At 38.1% G+C, this 21955-nt stretch overlaps 1 protein-coding gene across 3 annotated transcripts in view; it reads right to left on the bottom strand.

Annotated features, from left to right (window-relative positions):
* Alg9 (ALG9 alpha-1,2-mannosyltransferase) overlaps window positions 1-21955 on the bottom strand; it is a 99708-nt gene that overhangs the window by 31291 nt on the left and 46462 nt on the right. For all 3 annotated transcript variants that reach the window (XM_074066739.1, XM_074066738.1, XM_020165799.2), the window contains exon 14: window positions 12791-12921. In XM_074066739.1, the coding sequence (XP_073922840.1) occupies window positions 12791-12921 (131 nt within the window). The remainder of the gene's footprint in view (window positions 1-12790; window positions 12922-21955) is intronic.

The following is a 21955-nucleotide window of genomic DNA, read 5'->3' as shown; positions in this document are numbered from 1 at the left end:
AAGGGGAGCAGGAACTAGAGAAAAGGTTAGATCAAAAAGAATTAACCTAGAAGGTAACACACATGCACAGGAAATTAATGTGAGTCAACTCCCTGTATAGCTATCCTTATCTCAACTAGCAAAAACCCTTGTTCCTTCCTATTATTGCTTATACTCTCTCTTCAACAAAATTAGAGATAGGGCAAAATAGTTTCTGCTGGGTAGTGAGGGGGTGGGGGGGTAGAGGGAGGGGGCAGGGGTATAAGGGAGGGGGTGGGGGAAGAGGGAAGAAATGACCCAAACATTATATGCACATATGAATAAAAAATAATAATAATAATAATAAAAAGAGTTGTGGTGATTTTAAAACATGTCAAAAATTCCTTGATGTTTCTGTCATAAACACAGGAATTATAATTTTTCTCCCTTTGAATATGGGCTAGTCAGATGGCTTGCTTCCAACCAACAGGATGAGGTGTAATTGACACTGTATAACTTCCAAGACTAGGTCATAAAAACAAACATGTAGCTCTTGAGATGCTTAGCCTTAGAAGTCAGTTACCATACTGTAAGAAAGCCCAGATCATGCAGACAAACCACATGTAAGTGTTCTGGCCAACACCCAGCCCCAGTTGCCAGATATGACAATGAGAAAGCCTTAGCATATCTCCAGCCTGAGCCATCATCTCATGGTCAACGCATAAGAGACCCCGAATAAGAATTAACTAGTTGAGCACAGTCAATATGCAGAGCCATGAGAAAAAAACAATAATAAACAGTTATTGTTTTACACCACTAAGTATGGGTGACTATTACACCACAATAACTAGAACATAAACTTCCAGTTAATTTATCCTTTACTAGTTTATCTTACAAAAATACACAGCTGGAGCTAAGGGTTAGGGAGAGACAATGGCTATCAGCCAGACCACTCTGCCCCTCAGGACTAAAAAGGACACAGGTACACAGGTGTAATGGACTTTTTAGGGTTCACTTCTTGGAGGCTAAAGGAAAGTCAGTTTTAGTAAAATTTCTCTGGATAAGATATAGTTCAGTGGCCACTGAGAATCCTGTGCTAGACACTGAAAGACCAAAGCAGCATATTTCACCAACCCAGTCTCCACCTTGCTGTTCTTGAGATCCTTTCACTAGAAAAGGTCCCTCTCTTGCCAGCCAGACCAGCTGAAGGGTTTAACTTCTAGCTCCTTTCTTGTATCTATTCTTCACCTATAATTATAAATATGCAGGGCTTTGAAACCCTGCTGTATCTAAGTTCCCCCAAAATGTCTCACGCCTCTAATTATGCAAACCTAAAATTCAGCTGGATGAGGCTAATATGCTCCAAAATAGGGAAGAATAAAATTTTATACTCCAGAAACCACAGGTGAAAGCAAAGCAAGCAAGACAAAAGGAACCTATAATGAAGGAGGAAATCGTGGGAGGAAAGTTGCTGTTCAAAGCAGTGCTGGGGCCTCCCAACTTGTTTCAAAGCTACTAACAGGCCCTGCTATTCAGGTCAACTCTGACATCCTGGAGAGGCATCTCCCACCCGGCTCCCACAGCCCAACGCTCTCACCACACTTAGAAAGGAACCCACCACAGAGTGGGTAACTACTGCAAAACTCTCCCTTCTCTTCTCTCTGGGGAATCTCAGAGTAAGCATTACATCCGCCCACTTCTCAAGCTATTTTATACAAGTAGCAATTATATCATGGCTCAAAGAAAGAAAAAAATCCTCTGTCATTTTAGAAAATATGTAATATGAGATGGTCATAGAGTGACAAATGTGTCTGGTTGAAAAAGTGACACTGTCAACTAGTTTAGACCCCATCTGGGGAGGCTCATATTTCTTTATAAAATTACCCAGCTATAGACAGGACAAACTCAAAAAGCTGTGGCTCTGGAACCAGCTATATGGGAACAGAGCCTAGAAACTGTTTGTTGATCTTATCCCTCTAGCTAATGGGATCTGGGTACTCTAGGCCTTTGATGTAACAGAGAAGACAAGTGAAAAAAGAAGTGAATGACCACCCAGGCTGACCATTCTCCAAATAAACTAACACCCTTTAATCTTTCTTAGTAAGTACTCCATGAATCCAATAGCAAAGGCCTTGGTTATCTTAGAACAACTTCTACTGAAAACAAGCTTCTTCACCTATTCACTGATGTTTGGAATTTCTAAATCTGAAACAATCACAAAATTGCCTTAATAGTCTTTAAGTTTCTTCTGCTTGGCAAGGAATCTCCAATAACACACACTCGAGAGAATGATTTATTTTTGGTCTATTTGTCTTTTTTTAATTGGCATGTATTAAATTGTACATAGTAAAGGGTTTCATCATTGTATTTCCATACATGCTTATAATATACTCTGATCATACTCACTCCCTCTAATACTATTTCTTATCCCCCCTCTTCCCTCTTCCAATCCTTTCCCCTTCCACCTCCCTAGTAGTCCCTCTTACTTTCATGACCTTGGTTTGTCTGTTTTGTTTTCCACTAGCTTCCACAAATGAGAGAAAACATGACGCTTGTCTTTGTGGGACTAGCTTATTTCACTTAACATGATAATCTCCAGTTCCATTTTTAAGCAAACAATAATTTCACTCCTCTTAATAGCACCATTGTATATAAGATACCCCATTTTCTTTATTCATTCATTGATGAGCACCTAGGCTATTACCATAACTTGCTTATTGTGACTAATGCCATGATAAACATGGCTATACAGGTGTCTCTATAATAAGCTGATTTTGATTCTTTGGCATATATGCCCACAGAGGTATAGCTGGATCATATAGGAGGTCTGTTTTAATTTTCTGAGAACCTCCACACTGATTTCCATAGTGGCTGGCCTCATATTCCTGCCAGCAGTGAATAAGAGTTCCTTCCCACCCACCAACCTCCACATCCTCACCAGCATTTGTTATTTGTTTGTTTTCTTGATAGTCATTCTCACTGGGGTGAAGTGAAATCTCAGTGCAGTTTTGTGTTTCCTTGGTGGCTAAGAGTGTTGAACATTTTTCATGTATTTATAGGTCATTTGTACTTCTTAGAGAAGTGTTTGGTTCATTGCCCATTTATTGATTAGCTTAACTGTTATTCTGGTAGTTAATTTTTTGAGTTCTTTATATGTTCTGCATATCAATCCTCTATCAGATGAATATCTAGCAAAGATTTCTCTCATTCTGTAAACTACTTCTTCACTGCAGAAGCTTTTGGATTTGATACAATCCTATTTGTCAATTCTTGCTCTTATTTCCCTATGTCTTCCTTTAGAAGTTTCAAAATTTCATGTTACATTAAGGTCTTTGATCCATTCTGAGTTGGTTTTTTTGTTTTTGTTTTTTGTTTTTTTGTTGTTGTTGTTCAGGGTGAGAGACAGGGATCTAGTTTCAGGCTTTTATATGTAGATAACCAGTTTCCCTAGCACCATTTGTTAAAGAGGCTGTCTTTATTTTCCTATGTATGTTTCAGGCATCTGTGTTAAGAATCAGATGGCAATACCACCTTGGGTTTATTTTTGGATCTTCTATTCTATTCCATTGGTCTAGGAGTCTGTTTTTGTGCCAGTACCATGTAGTAAGTCTCTGCACTATAATTTGAAGTCAGGTATTAAAATACCTGTATTCTTTTTCACTCAGGATTGCTTTGGCTGTTCAGGATCTTTTATATTTTTATATGAATTTTAGGATTTTTTTCTATTTTTGTGAAGAATGTCATTGGAATTTGATGAGGACTTCATTGAATCCATATATTGCTTGTGGTGGTATGCCCATTATAACATTTATTCTGCTAATCCACAAACACAGGAGGTCTTTACATCTTCTAGTGTCTTCCATGTCTTTTTGTTTGGTGTTCAGTTTATATCTATGTATTTTTTGTTGTTGTGAATGGGATTGTTTTCAGCAAGTTCATTTTTGGTGTATGGTATATATAAAAGCTACTTTTTTTTTTGTCTGATTTTATAACCTGTTTCTTTGCTGAAAGCATATATCAGATCTAAATCTTCTAGTGGAGTCTTTGGGGTCTTTTAAGTGTAGGGTCATATGACATGCCTATAAATGGAGATAATTTGACTTCCTACTTGTAGTCCTTGTCTTTCTATTACTTTATTGATCTGGCTAAGAATTCAAGCACTCTACTGAATAAGAGTGGTGATAGTGAACATCCTTGTCTTGTTCCTGATTTTATAGGAAATGATTTTAGTTTTCCCCATTTCTTATAATGTTGGCTATAAGTCTGTTAATATACAGCCTTTATTATTTTTAGGTATGAACCCTCTATTCCTAGTTTCTTTGGGGCTTTTATCATGGAGATTAGATTTTATCAAAATCTTTTTCTGCATCTATTGAGATGGCTATGTGATTCTTGTCCTTACCTCTGTCTTTATGTTGCATTACATTAATTGATTCATATATGTTGAGTCATGGGTTGTATTCCTGGAATGAAGTCACCTTGATCATTATGTACGATATTTTCATGTGTTTTTGACTTCCATTTGAAAATATTTTATTAAGGATTTTTGCATCCATGTTCATCAAGAAATTGGCCTATAGTTTTCCTTTTGTGGTGTCCTTTTCCCATTAGGGTGGCAGGTTAATACTGGCTTCATAAAATGAGTTTGCAAACATTCCTTCAGCTTCCATTTTATGGAATAGTATAAGGACCATTGGTATTATTTCTTCTTTAGAGGTCTTATAAAAATTCAGCAGTAAAACCATCCAACCTGAGCTTTTCTTTGTTGGGAGATTCTTTATTACTGCTTCAATCTCATTGCTTGTTATTGATCTGCCTAAGTTATTTGCACCTTCTTGGTTCATTCTGGTGGGTCATATGCATCTAGACATTTATCCATTTCTTCTAGATGTTCCAATTTATTGGAGTATAACTTTTCAAAATATTCCCTAATAATCCTTTGGATTTCAGTGGTATCCACTGTAATGTCTCCTCTTTTGTCTCTAATTTTGTTCATTCGGGTCTTCTCTTTGTTTTGATGAGTTTGTCTAAGAGTTTGCCAATCTTGTTTATTCTTTGAAAGAATCAACTCTTTGTTTTGTTCAACCTTTGCATTGCTTCTTTAGTTTTCATTTTATTAGTTTCAGCTGTGATCTGTACTGTTCTTTCTTTCCTCCAATGACTCTAGGATTGACACCTCAAGACACTGAGGTTTATCATTAGGTTATTTATTTGAGATCTCTGATTTTTTTAATGTAGGCATTTGGAGGTATAAACTTCCCTCTTAGAACCACTTTCACTGTATTCCACAGGTTCTGGTATGTTGTGTTTTCATTTTCATTTGCTTCTGTGAATTTTTGGGTTCTTCCCCTTATTTCTTTAATGACCTGTTGATCATTCAAAAATGTATTGTTCAGTCTCGGTATGTTTGCATATTTTCTATACTTTCTCTTACTGTTGATTTCTACTTTCATTCTATTGTGGTCTAATAAAATACAAGAAGTTATTGCAATTTTCTTGTATTTTTTAAGATTTGCTTTATGTTCTAGAATATGATCTACTTTGGGCAATGTTCTGTGGGCTACTGAGAAAAATGTTTATTCTGTGGACATTTGGTGGAATATTCTGCCGAGATGTCTGATCGGGGGAGAGCAAAAGGATAGGGTATCTAAGCGTGAAGAGGATCAAAGTACATTACATGTATGTATACACATATACATGTATGTGGAGAAAACATAATGAAATCCACCAAACACTGTTTGTAAAAGAGGGAGAGAGAGGAGTTAAGTGAATAGGAGGGTGAACTTGTTCAAAGTATACTGCACACATCTATGACATTATCACAATGAAGTCCTGATATTACTATTAATGTATGCTAATAAAAATAGTATAAAAAGATGTCTGTTAAATCCATTTGATCTATAGTGTCATTTAATTCTAAAGTTTCTTTGGTGAGTTTTTTTCTGGATGGCTGATCTTTGGTGAGAGTGGGGTTCTAAAGTCACACACTATTATTGTGTTGAGGGCGGAGTTTATCTGTGCATTTACATCCAGAATTGTTTTATGAAATTGGGTGCGCTGACATTTGATGTGTATTCAATTGTTATATCTTCTCTATGGCAGTTCCCTCTCTCAATATGAAATGACCTTCTTTGTCTCTTCTGAAGGATTTTGGTTTGAAGTTTGCTTTGTAAAATATGAACATAGCTACTTTTGTTTGCTTTCAGGTTCCATTTACTTAGAATATCATTTTCCAACCTTTCACTTTAAGACTGTGATTGTCTTTGCCAGTGAGATGCATTTCTTTTAGGTTAACAAACAGTGGGTCTTGCTTTTTAAATCAACAGTTTGTGTCTTTTAATTAAAGAATTGAGATCATTAACATTCAGAGTTATTATTGAAAGGCATGTACTAATTCCTGTTATATTGTTGGTTTGTAATGTTTGGTTCTTTCCTAATTCTTCTTTGCTTATCTACTCTTCTAGAGTATTTATTCTTCCCATATTCTCATGGTTGTGTTTATCTTCCTCTTCTGTGTGTATAATTCCTTTAAGTACCTCTGCAGTGCTGGCTTAGTGTTCATTAATTCCTTTAGAGGTTTGGTTTTTTTTAAATCATGGAAGGTTTTTTCTTTATCCTTCAATTATGATAGGCAGCTTTGCTGGATATGGTAATCTAGGTTGACAGTTATTTTCTTTTAGGACTTGAAGTACATCATTCTGTGCCTTCTGTGCTTTTAGATTTTCTGTCAAGAAATCTGTCATATGTGAGTTGACACTTCTCTCTTGTAGCTTTTAATATTCTTTCCTTGTACTGTATATTTAATGTTTTAACTACAATATGATATTTTTTCTGGCTTTGTCTGTTTGCTGTTCTAAAAGCCTCTTGTACATGGATGACCATCTCTTTCCTCAGATTTGGAGACTTTTCTGCTATTATTCTACTGAATATGTTTTCTATGCCTACAACTTGTAACTCTTTTCCTTCTTCTAGTCCATGATTTGTAGGTTTGGTCTTTTAATGCCCATCATGCCCAACCCTCTTCAGTTCTTAACACTACCAACTAATTTCTTTCCTTCTGAGCACACAGTCATGAAAATGAAGGCCTGCGAATAATTTATGAGGAATGAAAATCCTCTGAAGGTATTCCCAGTTCACAGGGAGGTCACTTGGGATCTCCTATTCCTCAGAGCTTGGAATCTTTCCAAGCCAAGTCTCCTGTTGTCACAGTCTTCTCAACTTAAAAATGGAGGCATAATAGAGACCTACCCCAAATACTTTATGAAATACCAAACCAAGCACCAAGGAACACATGTGATGCAAGGACCTTCACACCATCACTGATGCTCCATTCTTTCCAGCTCACTACTGTTATTAGTCCAACTCTGACAATGTTTTGAACATCCATCCATGATCCTGAGCCTTTCATTGTCTTTCAGTCGCTCAATGCCCTTCCTCCTTCCCCTCCTTACCAACATAAAGCCATGATCACTCATTAAATTGCTTCCCCACCCAGCTGGCTCAAGAGTTAAGAGCACCTGCCTTGTAAGCATAAAGCCCTGGGTTCAAACCCCCGGGCCGCCAAAAAAGAAAAAATTGAGTGAGTCCTGATCTCCAATCAAAATGTACTTCTTTAACTCATTTTGTCTTTTACTACTCTCAATTATTTTATACCTTCTCTTTCCTTAAATCTCTAACACTTCATTCCTTACACTTCATTCTCAACTGATAATCTCACTTCCTAATTCACTGAGAAAATTAATGCTATTACATCAATGTGATTAAAAACTGTAAATTAAAACAACAACAAGATACCACTACACATCTATTACCCAAAATCCACAAGACTTACGGTCCCTAATGCTTGCAAGGATATAAACAATAAGAACTCGTATTCATGACCGGTAGAAATACAAAATGGTTCAGTCACTTTGAAAGATACTTTTCCAGCTTCTTAGAAAACTGAACATAGTCATAACAAACAGTGCAGCAATCACACTGCCTGGCGTTTGCCCAAAGGAGATAAAAATTATATCCGCACAAAAACTTGCATGTGAGTTTCATACAAGTTGAGCACCTTTAATATGAACATTTGAAATCCAAAATGGTCCAAAATCCAATACTTTTTCAGTGCTGTCATGACCTCACAAGTGGAAAATTCCATATCACAAAACTTTGTTTCATACTTAAGATATTGTATAAAATTACCTTCACACTACACATATAAGGTAGTACATAAATCAATGTTGTGTTTAGAATTGGGTGCATCCCAGAGATATCTCATTATTTATATGCAAATATCCCAAAATTTAAAATCTGAAGCACTTCTTGTTTTGAGCATTTTGGACAAGGGATACTCAACCTGTGACAGCGTGACCTCATGGAGTGGCTCAAGTGGTAGGGTGCATGCCTAACAAGTGTGAGGTCCTAAGTTCAAACCTGTGACAGCTTTATTCATAACTGCCCTTATAAACTGAATATTTGTGTCTCCTTAAGATTCGTATGTTGAAATCTAATCGCCACTGTGATAGTACTTGGAGGTGGGCGTTTGGTAATTCCGCCATGAGGTTGGAGACCTCAAGAATAAGATTAATGGGATTAATGGGCTATGGTCATGATTCAAGTGGTAGAGCACCTGCCTAGCAAGTGCAAGGCCCTGAGTTCAGACCCCAGTTCCTCCAATAAATAAATAAATAAATAATGAGATTAGTGCCCTCACAAGAGGCCAAAAGGTAGCTTGTTCTATTCCTCCTATCTGAGGCTACAAGAAGTCAGCTATCTGCAACCTGGAGAACCCTCACCAGAATCTAACTGTGCTGGCACCCTGATCTTCGACTTTCAGCCTCCAAGATTGTGAGAAATAAATGTTTGTTGTTGAAACCACCCAGTCTATGGTAATTTGTTATAGTAGTATGAACTAACACAACTGCCAAAACTTGCAGGCAACTCATATGTCCTTCAATAAGTGAATGACTGATTTGATTGGGAGGTGTGTCTGTGAAGGCATTTCCAGAGAGGTTTAAGAGAAGACTTTCCCTGAATGTGGGCTACACCACCCAGTAAGCTGGTAGCCTTGATGAACTAAAAGAGGAAAAAGAGAAAGCATGCACTCTCTCTGCTTTTTGGTCTCCACCATGTGAGCTGCTCTATTCTGCCATACTTTCCCTACTGTGATGATCTGAAACTACAATTCAAAATAAATCTTTCCTCCCCTAAGTTGTTTTGTCAGGATTTTATCACAGTGATGGAAAAATCTGACTAACATGTATTCTATGGTCTAGATATACCGCAATCAAATCAATTTGATAGTCAAGATTAACCAACTCAGAATATTATTCAGAAAATAAAGCCATGGAACATCATATTATTCAGAAAATAAAGCCATGGAGAAAACTTAAATGCACATTACTAAGTGAAAAAAGATAATCTGAAAAATCTATATAAATGATTCCTACAATTTACTCCAGATGCTTCTCAACTTAGGATGTGGTATGCTCAGATAAACAAAATCCAAAATACTGTAAGTCAAAATGCATTTACTACTATGTACTCATGTATGAAAATGGAAAAATGAGACCTGTTGAAACTATTCTGAGAAGGGAGAGGGAGATAAAGGAGAATGATGGAGGGGGGTAAATTTAACTAAGATACATTGTAAGCACTTTTGTAAATGCCACAATGTAACCCCAGTGCAACAATAATATGATAATAAAAAGTTCAAAAATGCATTTAATTATACCTAACCTGTAAAGCATCATAGCACAGTACACTATAAAGTGTCTTTGTTTAGCCTTGTGAATGGCATAGCTAACTGGGAGTATTGTACTACACTCTGCTAGTCTGGCAAAAGATTAAAATCCAAAATTTCTACCAAATGCCTACTGCTTTTAGACCACTGTAAAGTCAAAAATCTTAAACCATCATAAGGCAAGTACCATCTCTCTATGAATTCTGGAAAAGGCAAAACTATAAAGACAGTAAAAGATTTGTGACTGCCAGAGACTGTAGGGTAAAGAACATGTAGAACACAAGGTACTTTTAGAGCAGTGGACACATGACATTATGCCATAAAACTGTCCAATAGAGAGAGTAAGGTGATGACAATGTTCCAATGGAGGCTCATTGATCCCAGCAAATGGCTGATACTGACAAAGAAGGAGGCTGTGGTGGCAGTGGTATACAGGAAATCTCTCCACTGTCTGCTCAATCTTTCTAACATAAAAGTGTTGTAAAACGTAAAGCCCATTAACATTTTTTTGATGTTTCTAAGTTTTGGAAATTGATAGTGGTAATGGTTGTACAACACTGTAAATGTATTTAATGATATTAAATTATATACTTAAAATGGCTAAAACATTTTGTGTATCAGTTAAAAAAAAAACCTTTAAAAAATGATTTAGAAGGCATTTTTTTAGCAGGGTCTTGCTGCATAGCATAGGCTGGCCTTGAGTTTGTAATCCTCCTAACTCAGCCTCCCAAGTGCTGGGATTATAGGCATGAGCCACTATGCCCAGCCTTTCTGTTGCCTATATATTACCACAGTAAGAATATTTTTTTAAAAGATTAAAAATCTTCTGTTAGTTATCAACTTCCCTGAAACCTACAACCAGATAGCTATATAGCCCTATTCTCTATCTCCCTGTACAGCAAAAGACTTGTCTGTGTTTACAATCCCCATTCTCCTCTCAGGTAAGTCCTCCAAACCTCTCAAGTCCCTGTACCCAAATTTAATTCACCAGATGCCAAATGTAACAGATAGCTGTTACTCTTTATCTTTCTGATTTATCAAAAGCTCCTGACGCAGCTGACCCCTCTCTCCTGAAAACATGTTTATCCTTCGGCTTCAAAGATACTACCCTGACCTGGATCACCTGACACTTCATGGTTCACTCCACCTCAGTCACCTCTACTGGCCATCCTCTTCTCCCCTCACTTGCAATACTACCTCACTCCCAACTTCATTCTCTCCTTTAGGCATCTCATTCCAGTCTCATGTTCTTAAACGCCATCTAATGCCCACAAGTCTAAAGTCTATATCTCTAGCTCAGATGGCCTCAGTGAACTCTAGACTTGCATGTCATATTCAGCTGCCTAGATAAGTAATTCTGTTTGCTTGGTATCTGACATATCAAATTTAACCAAGGTTGATCTCCCTCATTATCCCCCTAAAATTTGTGGTCTTTCCCATTTCGGTTAATGACAATTTCATTTCTCTAGTTGCCCAGATCGAAATCCCTGGGATTATCGTGGACTGCCTTCTTTTTCTCACAGCTTAAACCCAGTGCACAGCTACATATCCCAAATCAAACCACATCTCGCTACCTCCACAGCTTTCTTCCTGACCTGAACCATCTCTTGTTGAGACCATTGTGACAGTCTCCTAACTTCCCTGCTTCTGTTCTTATTTCCAATTATTCTTGGCACAGTACTGAAAATGGTCTTTTAAAAAAGGAAGTTGTAACATTTCTGCTCTATAATGGTTCCCCCTTTCACTGAAAGTAAAAGCCTTTCAACAGCCAAGAAATCTCTTCACAGCATGAAGAGAGCACGGCCTCCTGTACTCTGACCACACTGCCCATTTTTCTTCACTCTTGCTTAGCTCCAGTCTCAGGAGCCTCCTATTTATTGTTCCATCTCTTTTGTTCAAATACCATCTTTTCAGTGAGGCCTACCTTGTCCACCCTAGCTAAAGGTGGAACCCTCAACTTGAGGGAATACTCACTCCTCCTTTTAACTTGCTTTTTTCCCTCTTAGCATTTATCATTCGAATATAGCACGTGATGGTTAAACTTGATTGTCAACTTGACTGAATCGAGATGTCCAAGAGATTAGTTAAGCATGGTTGAGGGCATTTCCAGAGACTACTCACATGGGACGGCAACTGAGGGAAACATGCCCTGAACCTGGGCAGCAACGTCCAACAGGCAGCAGGCCTGGGTGGAACGCAAGTGGAAGGAGGAGCTCATTCTTCCCAAGTGAGTGTGTTTGTCGCTGCTGCCATCACATGTGGACATCAGACACCACCTTCCTCAGCCTTTTAACACAGACTCACACCAGCAACTGCCAGGGAGCTCCCAGGCCTTCAGCCTTACACTGGGGCTGCATAATTGGTCCCCCTTGTTTCGAGGCTCCCAGCTTCCTGGACTGAGCAGGTGCTAGATATTCCAACCTGCAGATGGCCATGCTGGGCTAGACAGTCTCCAATCGTGAAAGCAAACCTAATAAATCCCCTCTTATAATTATATATATTCTTTTAGTTCTGTTTCTATAGAGAATCCTAATACACCATATATTACCTTATTTATTATGTTTATTGTACGTTCTCCTCCCCACCTTTAAACAATAAGCTCACAGACACCCTGACAGTTCTGACTCCTAAAACTGAATGTCCTGATTGCCTCTCAAAAATAATGATCATTAATGATAATTTCTGAAGAGCCAGCCAAGCCCTGGTCTGTTCAGTCTCTCTATTTAAGATCTAATAAGGCCTATCCCAATGCTGGCTGAGTTTTAAGCCTGAAAATGATGGATAGGAAACTTTACTTCCTCAAAGGACATAGCCAAATCTTGCTAACAGTAGCAGAATACTCTTGATTAAGACATGTGAACGTCAAACATCATTTGAGTTTTCTACAGCAGACCTACCTGTACTACATAGTAGCCTTTCATTTGGATGACACCTAAAAAGAGAGCACACCAGATTTCTCAAGAAGCTAAACAAAAACAGACAATGCATTGGGCCCAAATAAAAAGAAAATGGTAGCTCCAAGAGTCATCCCAGGACTGGAAGTTATTCGATTCTAGAATCTACTTTTTACACTGGTTTTAGTTCTCTTAGGATTAAGCCACATACCTAGAAGCATCAAGGAATGGTCTGTGGGCCAAGTTTATCCATTCTTCTCTATTGGATGAATATTTTGGCTCCCGGGGTGTTTCTCTCATGGTGTCCAAATCCACTAAATAATGGCACTTACTGATATCAATCTGAAATGGAGAAAGGCCAAATCTTCATCAGCAATTGCAAAGATCCCTGCAGGGTAGGGAACATCAATTGCAATTTTAAGAATTCCCACACGACTTTAAAGGAACAAACATCTAAGTCCTCAAACAATGTTACCTGTGCTTTCTCTACTCAGATAAGAGCATCAAAGGCCAAGCATGGTGGTGCACTCCTGTAATCCCAGCTACTTGGGAGATCAGGAGGATCACAGTTAGAGGCCAGTCCAGGATGAGTCTCCATCTCAACAAACAAGATGGGCATGGAGGTACATGTCTTTATTAGCACCACGTTCTAACCAACTGAGCTAACCGGCCAAATAAGGTACATGTCTTTAATCGTGGCTTCAGAGGAGGTGAAGCTAGGAGGATCATGATCCAAGGCTAGCCTGCGTGAAAAGTGTTAGACCTTACCTGAAAAATAACTAAAGCAAAAAGGGCTAGGGACATGGCTCAAGTGGTAGAGCACATGCATAGCAAGCACAATGCCCTTAGTTTAAAAAGGGAAGAAAGGAAGGAAAGAGGGGGAGGATGGAGAAGAGGGAGGTCTACAAACTTACAAGTGGAAGGAGACATGATAAATCTGCTGGGAAATAATATAGTAGAGTATCATCAAGAACTTATAGCAAAAGATTTTTTAAACAAGACACGACTATAAAAAGAAATGATGAATGACTACATTAAAAATGAGAATATCTGTTCATCAAAAGACATCACAGAGAGAGTGAAAAGATGAACACAGGAGACATGCCACACACTTAGCAAGCCTCAAGGATTCAAATCTAGAACATATAAAGAACTCTGGGTAATCAATAAAATACAGACGAACACCCAATAAAAAATGGGCAGATTACTTGAAGGTATTTCATAAGACCTCTGAATGGCTGAAATAAATGAAAAGTACTCAACCTCACTAGTAACCAGGAAATGCAAACAAAAGCATGACAAGCAACTGTAAAGCAAATGTAGCCATATGCAACATGACAACTACACGTGGATGGCAGGAGGTTACTGTGGTATAAAATTTTTAGAAATCTATTTGGTAGAATCTACTACAATTGAATATGTATATGTCCTGTGATCGAATAATCATAGGAAATGATTTAATATCTAAATCTAGGTAGTAAACCACATCATATGGAATATTCGATGTTTGATTTGCAAAAATGGTAATTTCATATAGTTTAACCTAAAGTATGTCTAACAGAAATGTCTGCACCAAAGCAAAAGTTCAAGAATGTCCTAAATGATATTATAAACAGTTGGCCCAGATTGAAAACACCAAATATCCATTAAAAATAAAATAATCAATTGTGCTGTAGCCATACGATGCACTGCATACTGACAGAAGAAAACAAACTACAGCTATATGCAATAATGTTAAATTATTTAAATATAATGTTAGGAGAAAAATCAAGACACAAAAGAGTAAATGTAGCATAATTTGAGTAAAATGAAGCTAAATTGTTTAGGGATACATGTGAAATGGCAAGGGAAAAGTGAGGTTGTCACTACCAGGCAGTCAGCACACTGGCTCCAAAAGAAGTGTAAGAGTGATCAAAAGAAATAACTGGGGAGTTCTGGGTCCTGGAACGTTCTATTATTTGATCTAGATGATGGCTGCACAGGAATTAATTATTATCTATATGATAATTAAATTATTATTAATGTACTGTACCCTTTTATTTTCTACATATTTAGGTTTAAAAGTTGTACATGTTAAGAGATTTTTAAAAAGTGCATAAAAGAGCAACATGGCCATTGCTGGCTTACAGTAAACTGTTCTTTCCCCACTGCCACCTCACAGCAATGCTCCTGTTCTCTCCCAGCATTATTTATATGTAAAAAGGACTTCAGTCTCACATCTGTCTCTACATATGGGCTATTCCTCCAGGGGACAGAAAGCACACTGGGCATTGACGTCAGACCCAATTCCATTCCACATAACTCTCTAAAAATGGTCCTTTGCATAAACACTTCAGGAAGTAGCCTTTTTTGTCTGAACACCCACTCTCGCTCCCAAACACTGTAGGACACGAAATGAGTTTTGAAAGGCTTTATGGTGTCATGCCTCTGTCAAACAGAATCAGCAAAGGCAAGGATTATTATGGCTCCATGCATACAGTCCTGTCTGGAGAGGCCCTCAGGTGACAATTCAATTCTTGACCTCAGCCTGGCCTTCTCTACCAGGCACACTCCTGGTATAGCTATTGAGATTTGGTGCTGCATACACAGTCTACCACAGATGTGGGCGGTGACTAATTAGTACCCAACTGTACCAGTCAGCTTAGGCTTTAGTCATCACATTATCCATAAGTAAATTCCACTTAAATTCTTTCTAAGTAAATGTCTTACAAAGATACCAAGGCAAATCATACAAATTGAGATACTAATCCATCAAAAATTTTAGCCTCTATTTCATCCTTTGGGAAGCAGCAGCAAAAACTAAAACACACTTGGACAAAGGACCCCAGAAAACCATGGTTAGGTCTCATCAAGGGCAGGGTCTTCTTTAGAGAAAAAACAGAAACTCTTTAGAAAAGGAACTCTAAGTCAGAACGCCTAGATTGAGCCCTGGGTGCTATCACAAACTAGATGGGTAACCCATACTCATTTAAGTATTTTTATGCCTCAATTTTTTTTTCTGTAAATTAAACATACTACCATTTACCTCCTGAGTTGTAACGAGGATTGAATGAGATGAATCATTTAAATAAAACTTGTAAACTATGGAGGATTACTCAAATAGCTGGAATATCAAAAGGAGTATCTATCTGACTGGTAGAAAAGAACCCTGAAGCATCAGAGCCCCAAGAAAGTGAATTACTATTTCAACCTTGACTGGTGTCTACTATCAATTCAAGTTAAACCTAACACATTAGATGGAAGGGTTGCAACTTAAACCACTCACACTATATGATTAAAAATGAATTAGCAGCATTCACTGAATGGTTTCAAAAATCAATCCTCTGGCCAATCATCACAGTATTTATTAAGCAACTGCTTGGTGAATCCTAAATTAAAGACTATAATATGTAAGACATGTCTCTGTTCTCAACCTTGCAATTTAGATCAGAAAATGACATCAGCACATATGAAATACACACAAAATCAGAATTCAGAAGAGATCACCAAGGGCTACAGTAGTTGAGAAGATGTCCTCGAGATGGTGGTAAAATTAGAACAAAGGGGGAAAGGCCCAAATGAGCAGGGTTTACAGGGAAACAAGAGGAAATCTGCTATTCCCAAAAAGGGTGTGCTGAGAAAGAAACCAGACAGAGTGTCTAAGACTAATAATGGACAACCAAAGGAGGAGAATCTAGGTCTTGTGCATTAGCAAGCTAGGTTTTTTCAACCAAGCAAGTAAGATGATAAAAACTGGGTCTTAGGATGAGCAGTCACATTTGCTTACCCCTATAATCCCAGCTATTCAGGAGGCAGAGATTGGGAGGATCGTGGTTTGAGGCCAGTCTGGGCAGAAAGCGCAAGACCTTATCTGATTTCATCTCACTCCTGTTAGAATGGCTACCATCAAGAACACAAGCAACAACAAACATTGGTGAGGATGTGTGGGAAAAGAAACCCTTATACACTGCTGGTGGGAATGTAAATAAGTACAACCACTATGGAAAACAGTTTGGAGGCTTCTCAAAAAACTAAAAATAGAACTGCCACATGACCCAGCAATTCCACTCCTAGGGATATACCCGAAGGAATGTGAGTCAAGTTCAACAAAGGCACCTGCACAACCATGTTTACTGCAGCACTATTCATAACAACTAAGTTATAGAAATTTGCCCTACTACTGGAATGGATTAAGAAATGTGGTATTTATACACAATGGAATTTTATTCAGCTACAAAGAAGAACGAAATTTTGTCATTTGCAGGTAAATAGATAGAAATGGACAACATTATCTTAAGGCCAAAAGCCACATGTATTCTCTCATATGTAGAATATAGGCCTAATACAAATACAGCAATATTATGAAAAACAGGTCACGCTAAGGGGAGGTCACATACAAGAGGGGGAGGGTAAAAGAAAGAAGTTAAGGTAAATATGGTTGATGTATTCTCTACACAAGAATGAATATAGAATTTTTAAACCTGTTGAAATCACCATAACAAGGGGACTAAGAAAGAAGAAAAACAGAGTTGATGAACCAATTTGGGTTACATTACGTATATACGTGGAAGTATCACAAGGAAACTCTCTATGTAGCTATCTTAAACAAACGAAGATGTCATTTTTTTTTTTCATTTACAAAATTGGGGAACAAGAGGGCAGTTCAAACCCCAGGACCAACAAAAGAGAAAAGTAATAAGAAAAGCAAAGGATATACATTGTCTACACTGGGGAGGACACAGCAAGGAAGTGTGGGAGGGCAAGCTGAAGCAAGCACTCCAGTTACTAATGCAATGTTGAGATGGGAATTGATAAAATGCTTTCTTGAATTTCTAAGGCAGTAGGAATGAAAGAAGAAAGGGGAAATATCTCAGATCTACTTCAAAGGAAAGCAATGACACCAAGATTTCTAGCCCAGAGAACTAGGAGGGAAGGGGTTACAGTGAAGAATCAGTTTGGGTGTGATAGAAAAAAGATGACAGTCTTACATCTACTGGGGAGGGAAGAAGCTTGGTGTATCTGAATAAATGGAAGAAGTTCACTTTGACTCGAAAACAGAGCTGGGGAGCTGCTTTCTCAACACTCTCTGCTGACACCTCATAAATTCCTAGTTATCCTTCAGATTTCAGCTAAAAATGACTTTCTTAGGAAAGACTCTCTGACCACTTAAACTAGGACAGGACCCCAAACCACAGGCTCTTAGAGCAGCCAGTACTTCTCAAAACATTCCAAAATTGTAATCTACAAATTAGTTAGGAAATTCATTGTGAACTCAATAAAAAACTGAGGTTGTGTCTATCTACTCCTACATTCCAAAAAACCCTAGCACAGTACAAAACACAGAGTAGGTGCTAAATAAATATATAAATAACAAATGGACAATGAATGCATGAAAAAGGTTAAAGGAAGTGAAGGAGAGAGGAAAAGGTGAAAGAGTATGAAAAGAGCAAAAAGGAAACAGAAAGGAAAAGACCATAGATAAAACTTCAGAAGTTAGGCATGGTGGTACATGCCTGTAGTTCCAGTACTCAGGAAACTGAGGCAAGAGGGTCCCAAAATCGAGGTTAGCCTGGGCCACCTTCATAGAAAGACCCCATCACAAAAACAAAAACAAAACAAAAGAAATTTCAGAAGATGCCTGCCATACTGAGCAGAAGAAAGAGGTGGAAGATACAAGAATAGAAGGGACCATGAGAGAGGATGTGGAAGCAGCAGAGAAATACAGTTTTGAAAATTAGGGTGCAGAGTGAATTTCAAATTAAAAAGAAAGGCTATGAGAAGGCTGAAGACTGAGAAAAGGTAACAACCAGAATGGGTTTAACAATGACATTAAGTAAACTCATCACAACTAGAATGTTGTGTGAGGACAGAAAAAGAATCAATAGTCCAACCTCTTATTCTCAGTGACATCCCCTGCTGTCTATCCAGCTGTCTGAGCCAAGCCCCACAAACCCTAAAGCAGGAAGGATGTGAATTTGCATTCAGGCATCTATCAGCTGGAATGACAATGACGCACATGAGTGTAAAAATAGAGATCTCTGTCAAGAGCCAGCGTGAAGTTCAGAAACCATCCCCACAGAGAAGACAGTGATTACTCAAATGTCATTCAAAATTCTCTGGTAAACAACTGCAGTAAAAAAAATTCTGCAAGAGTCTAAGAGGACAGCTGAAAGATCAGTGGAATGTCCTGTTATCGTCCAGGGCAAGGCAAGGATTAAAGCTGAAAAAACTGTTCAAACACCTTACCATAGTTAAGGAAAATCTGGTACTTTGACTGCCCAACAGTAATCTTTCAATTTTTTTCCTATTGACATAAACTTTTAGTTTAGTATTAATTTTTGGAAGAATGCCTTCTTTCCGAACACGAAATGAATTCTGATTTATCATGTCTCCTAATACGCCCTGTGAGCACTATATGGAGGCCCAGGCCTTCTTGTAGCGAAGTGTTGCAAGGATTCAGTGCTTCCTGACCACAACACCATACCTGGTGCCTGACACCATACTTAGCATATCTCAGGCACTCTAAGTCTTTTTGAGAGCTTGTTTGTAGGTTCTAACAGGAGAGCACAGCTACTCGTATACCCTTGACTGAAGAATGGTCCTCCTCTATTAGGGAAGGTTGACCTCTTCAACTGAGCATGTAGCTTCAGTAGGGATGCACATGGAATGGCAAAGGAGAAAGGGGATATGCATATAACAGCCAGATCAGTCATATCAACCCTAGTCATCGATAGAGTAGCAGATGTCACAGCCAGATTGTCCTTGCATTCCAAAAAGTCTTTTTGGAAGGAAAACAAATGGTTACCAGCTACCCCAGGATACTAACAACTTAACACCAAGGTGTTCAAAACCATGATAAGGTATGTATAAGCTTTTAGCCACTGGAAGACAATCTGTTCCTTCCATAATATCATATAGTAAAGATCAAATAATAAATCTACTGAACATCCCTAATTAGCAAAATGAATTCAAGATAAGATAAGAAAATCCACCATAATGAGATTGACTTACTTGAATATTTTACAGAAGGGGAAAAATCAAAGTGAGTTGTCTACAGAAAGCAACTTCAACAATTATTTCTGGATTCCACTACTGCAATCCTAGTATACAATTCCATTCAGATCCAAGTTGGCTCCTGCTGTTGAGAAGGGGATTAGAGAACCCAAAGGAACGGAAAATAAGCAAAAGAAGAATCAGATTTAAGAACAACTACCTTTGTCTGTTTTGTGCTGCTATAACAGAATATCTGAGACTGGTAATTGATTTAAAAAATTTATTCTCATAATCCTAGAAGCTAAGAAGTGCAAGATCAAGGTGCTGTCATCTGGTAAGGACCTTCTTGCTGCATGATCCCATGACAGAAGGTGTCAACGTGGCAAAAGAGCAAGAGGGGCTAAACTCATTTTCTTATTAAGAAGCCACTTTCTCAATAACAGCAGTAATCTACTCATGAAAGTGGTGCCCTATGGCCCAAAGGTCTCCATTAGGCCCTTCCAATATCACTGCATGGGGGATTAAGTTTCCAACACATGAACTTTGAGGAACACACTCAAACCCTAGCATAAACCAAATTCCAAACAGATTATTCTTGCTTTCCTCAACTCATAGACAAGATGTTAGAAGTAAGTCCAGTTCTGCAACTTGAAGAATGTTTTTGCATGTAAAGACCTTCTCTGAGAGGATATCTTTTGACTTCATTTTAGCCACATTTTCTTGAGACTGGGGTTTGAACTCACACAAATGCTAAATGCTAAATATAAAAATACAATGCTTGAGCAACACACCAGTGGCTCACATCTGTAATCCTAGCTACTTGGGAAGCTGAGATTGGGAGGATCAAGGTTTGAGGCCAGACCAGGCCAATAGTTCAAGATACTACAACTCCAAAATAACCTGAGAAAAATGGGCTGGAGGTGTGACTAAAGCAGTATCTTACCTGCTTTGCAAGCATGAAGTCCTGAGTTCAAACCCCAGTCCCATCAAAGAAACAAAGACAAAACAAACCAAACAAAAAAGAAAAACAAGGCTGGGGATGTAGCCCAGTGGTATGGTGTTTGCCTAGTATGTGCTGGCCGTAGATTCAACCTCCAGAACTGAAAAAAAAAAAAAGAAAGAAAAAAAATTCTATTGTACGTCTACCCTATTTGGATATGGATTGTATCAGCAAGTAACCATACTACAAAACTAGTGTATGCAGCAGCTAACTCTCCAAAATGACTAGGAGAAAAGTAGAATATAATAATAACCTGCCTCCAAGTGTTCTTCTTATTGAAATCTAACATTTCTATTGGCATCAGGAAATGGGACTGCTAAATATTCTGCCTCTAGCTCTATTTTGTTTTGTTTCACTATTATTTCTCATGTCTTCACCCCATATACTTTCTCTCACTTTCCTATCTTGCTGTTTTTCTCTTTTCCCCACACTTCTTTCCTTATTACTTTATTACTATTCTTACCTTTATTACTGTTCACTTTCCCAGTTTATCCTATTATCTTAGCTCCTTTTGTTATGACCCTTATTGGGAGTGTAGTTGTTTCCAATTTTTTTTAACTACATTTAAATATCTGGTAAGTTTTCATGTTCTTGTTACTGCAGTCTGTTTTCTCCCACACTAGTGGGAGATAGTAGCATAGATTGAGACCTCAAGTCTACTCATGAAGAAAACCCCCATATAAAACTAGGAGAGATATTCATACAAACAGATGCACAAATTGTAGACTAGACACACAACTAATACAAAAAAGCAAGGCAATATGATTCCTCCAAAAATAATTCACAACTCTTGAAAAGCCAAACCCAAAGATAATAAGTAGTCAATCTATGACTTGCATGAAAAATTCAGCAAAAAAAAAAAATTCTGGGGAAGAAAAAAAAAAACCTTGTAAAAGAAAAGCTCACAAATCAAATAAAAAGCTCAATGGAAAGCACCAACAATAGACTAGATTAAGCAGAAGAAAGAAATTCAGGTATTAAAGACAATATTAAAGAATTATTACAATGAAGAAAAAAATAAGTAATCATGACCACAACATCTGAGAACTCCTAGACATGACTGAGAGACGAAACTAGCTGGTACCACTGGGCCACACCTGTAATCCTAGCTACTTGGGAAACTGAAATCCAGAAAGTCACAGTTTGAGGTCAGCTTGGGCAAAAATTCACATGATCCCATCTCAACCAATACCTGGGTGCAGTGGCAGGTGCCTGCTATCCTTGCTATGTGAGTGGCTGATATTGGAAGGATGTCAGTTCCAGGCCAGCCCAGGGAAAAAGTTTGAGAGACACAGTCTCAACTGAAAAAAAGCTGAGCTTGGTGGCACATACCAGTCATCTTAACTGCTGCAGGAAACATAAATAGGAAGTTTTCAGTCCAGACTGGCTGGGCAAAAAGTGAGA

The sequence above is a fragment of the Castor canadensis genome, chromosome 2, assembly GCF_047511655.1.
Source record: "Castor canadensis chromosome 2, mCasCan1.hap1v2, whole genome shotgun sequence".
Lineage (NCBI taxonomy): Eukaryota > Metazoa > Chordata > Mammalia > Rodentia > Castoridae > Castor > Castor canadensis.
Note: the sequence above shows the minus strand (reverse complement) of the source record. Positions and strands in the feature narration are given on the sequence as shown.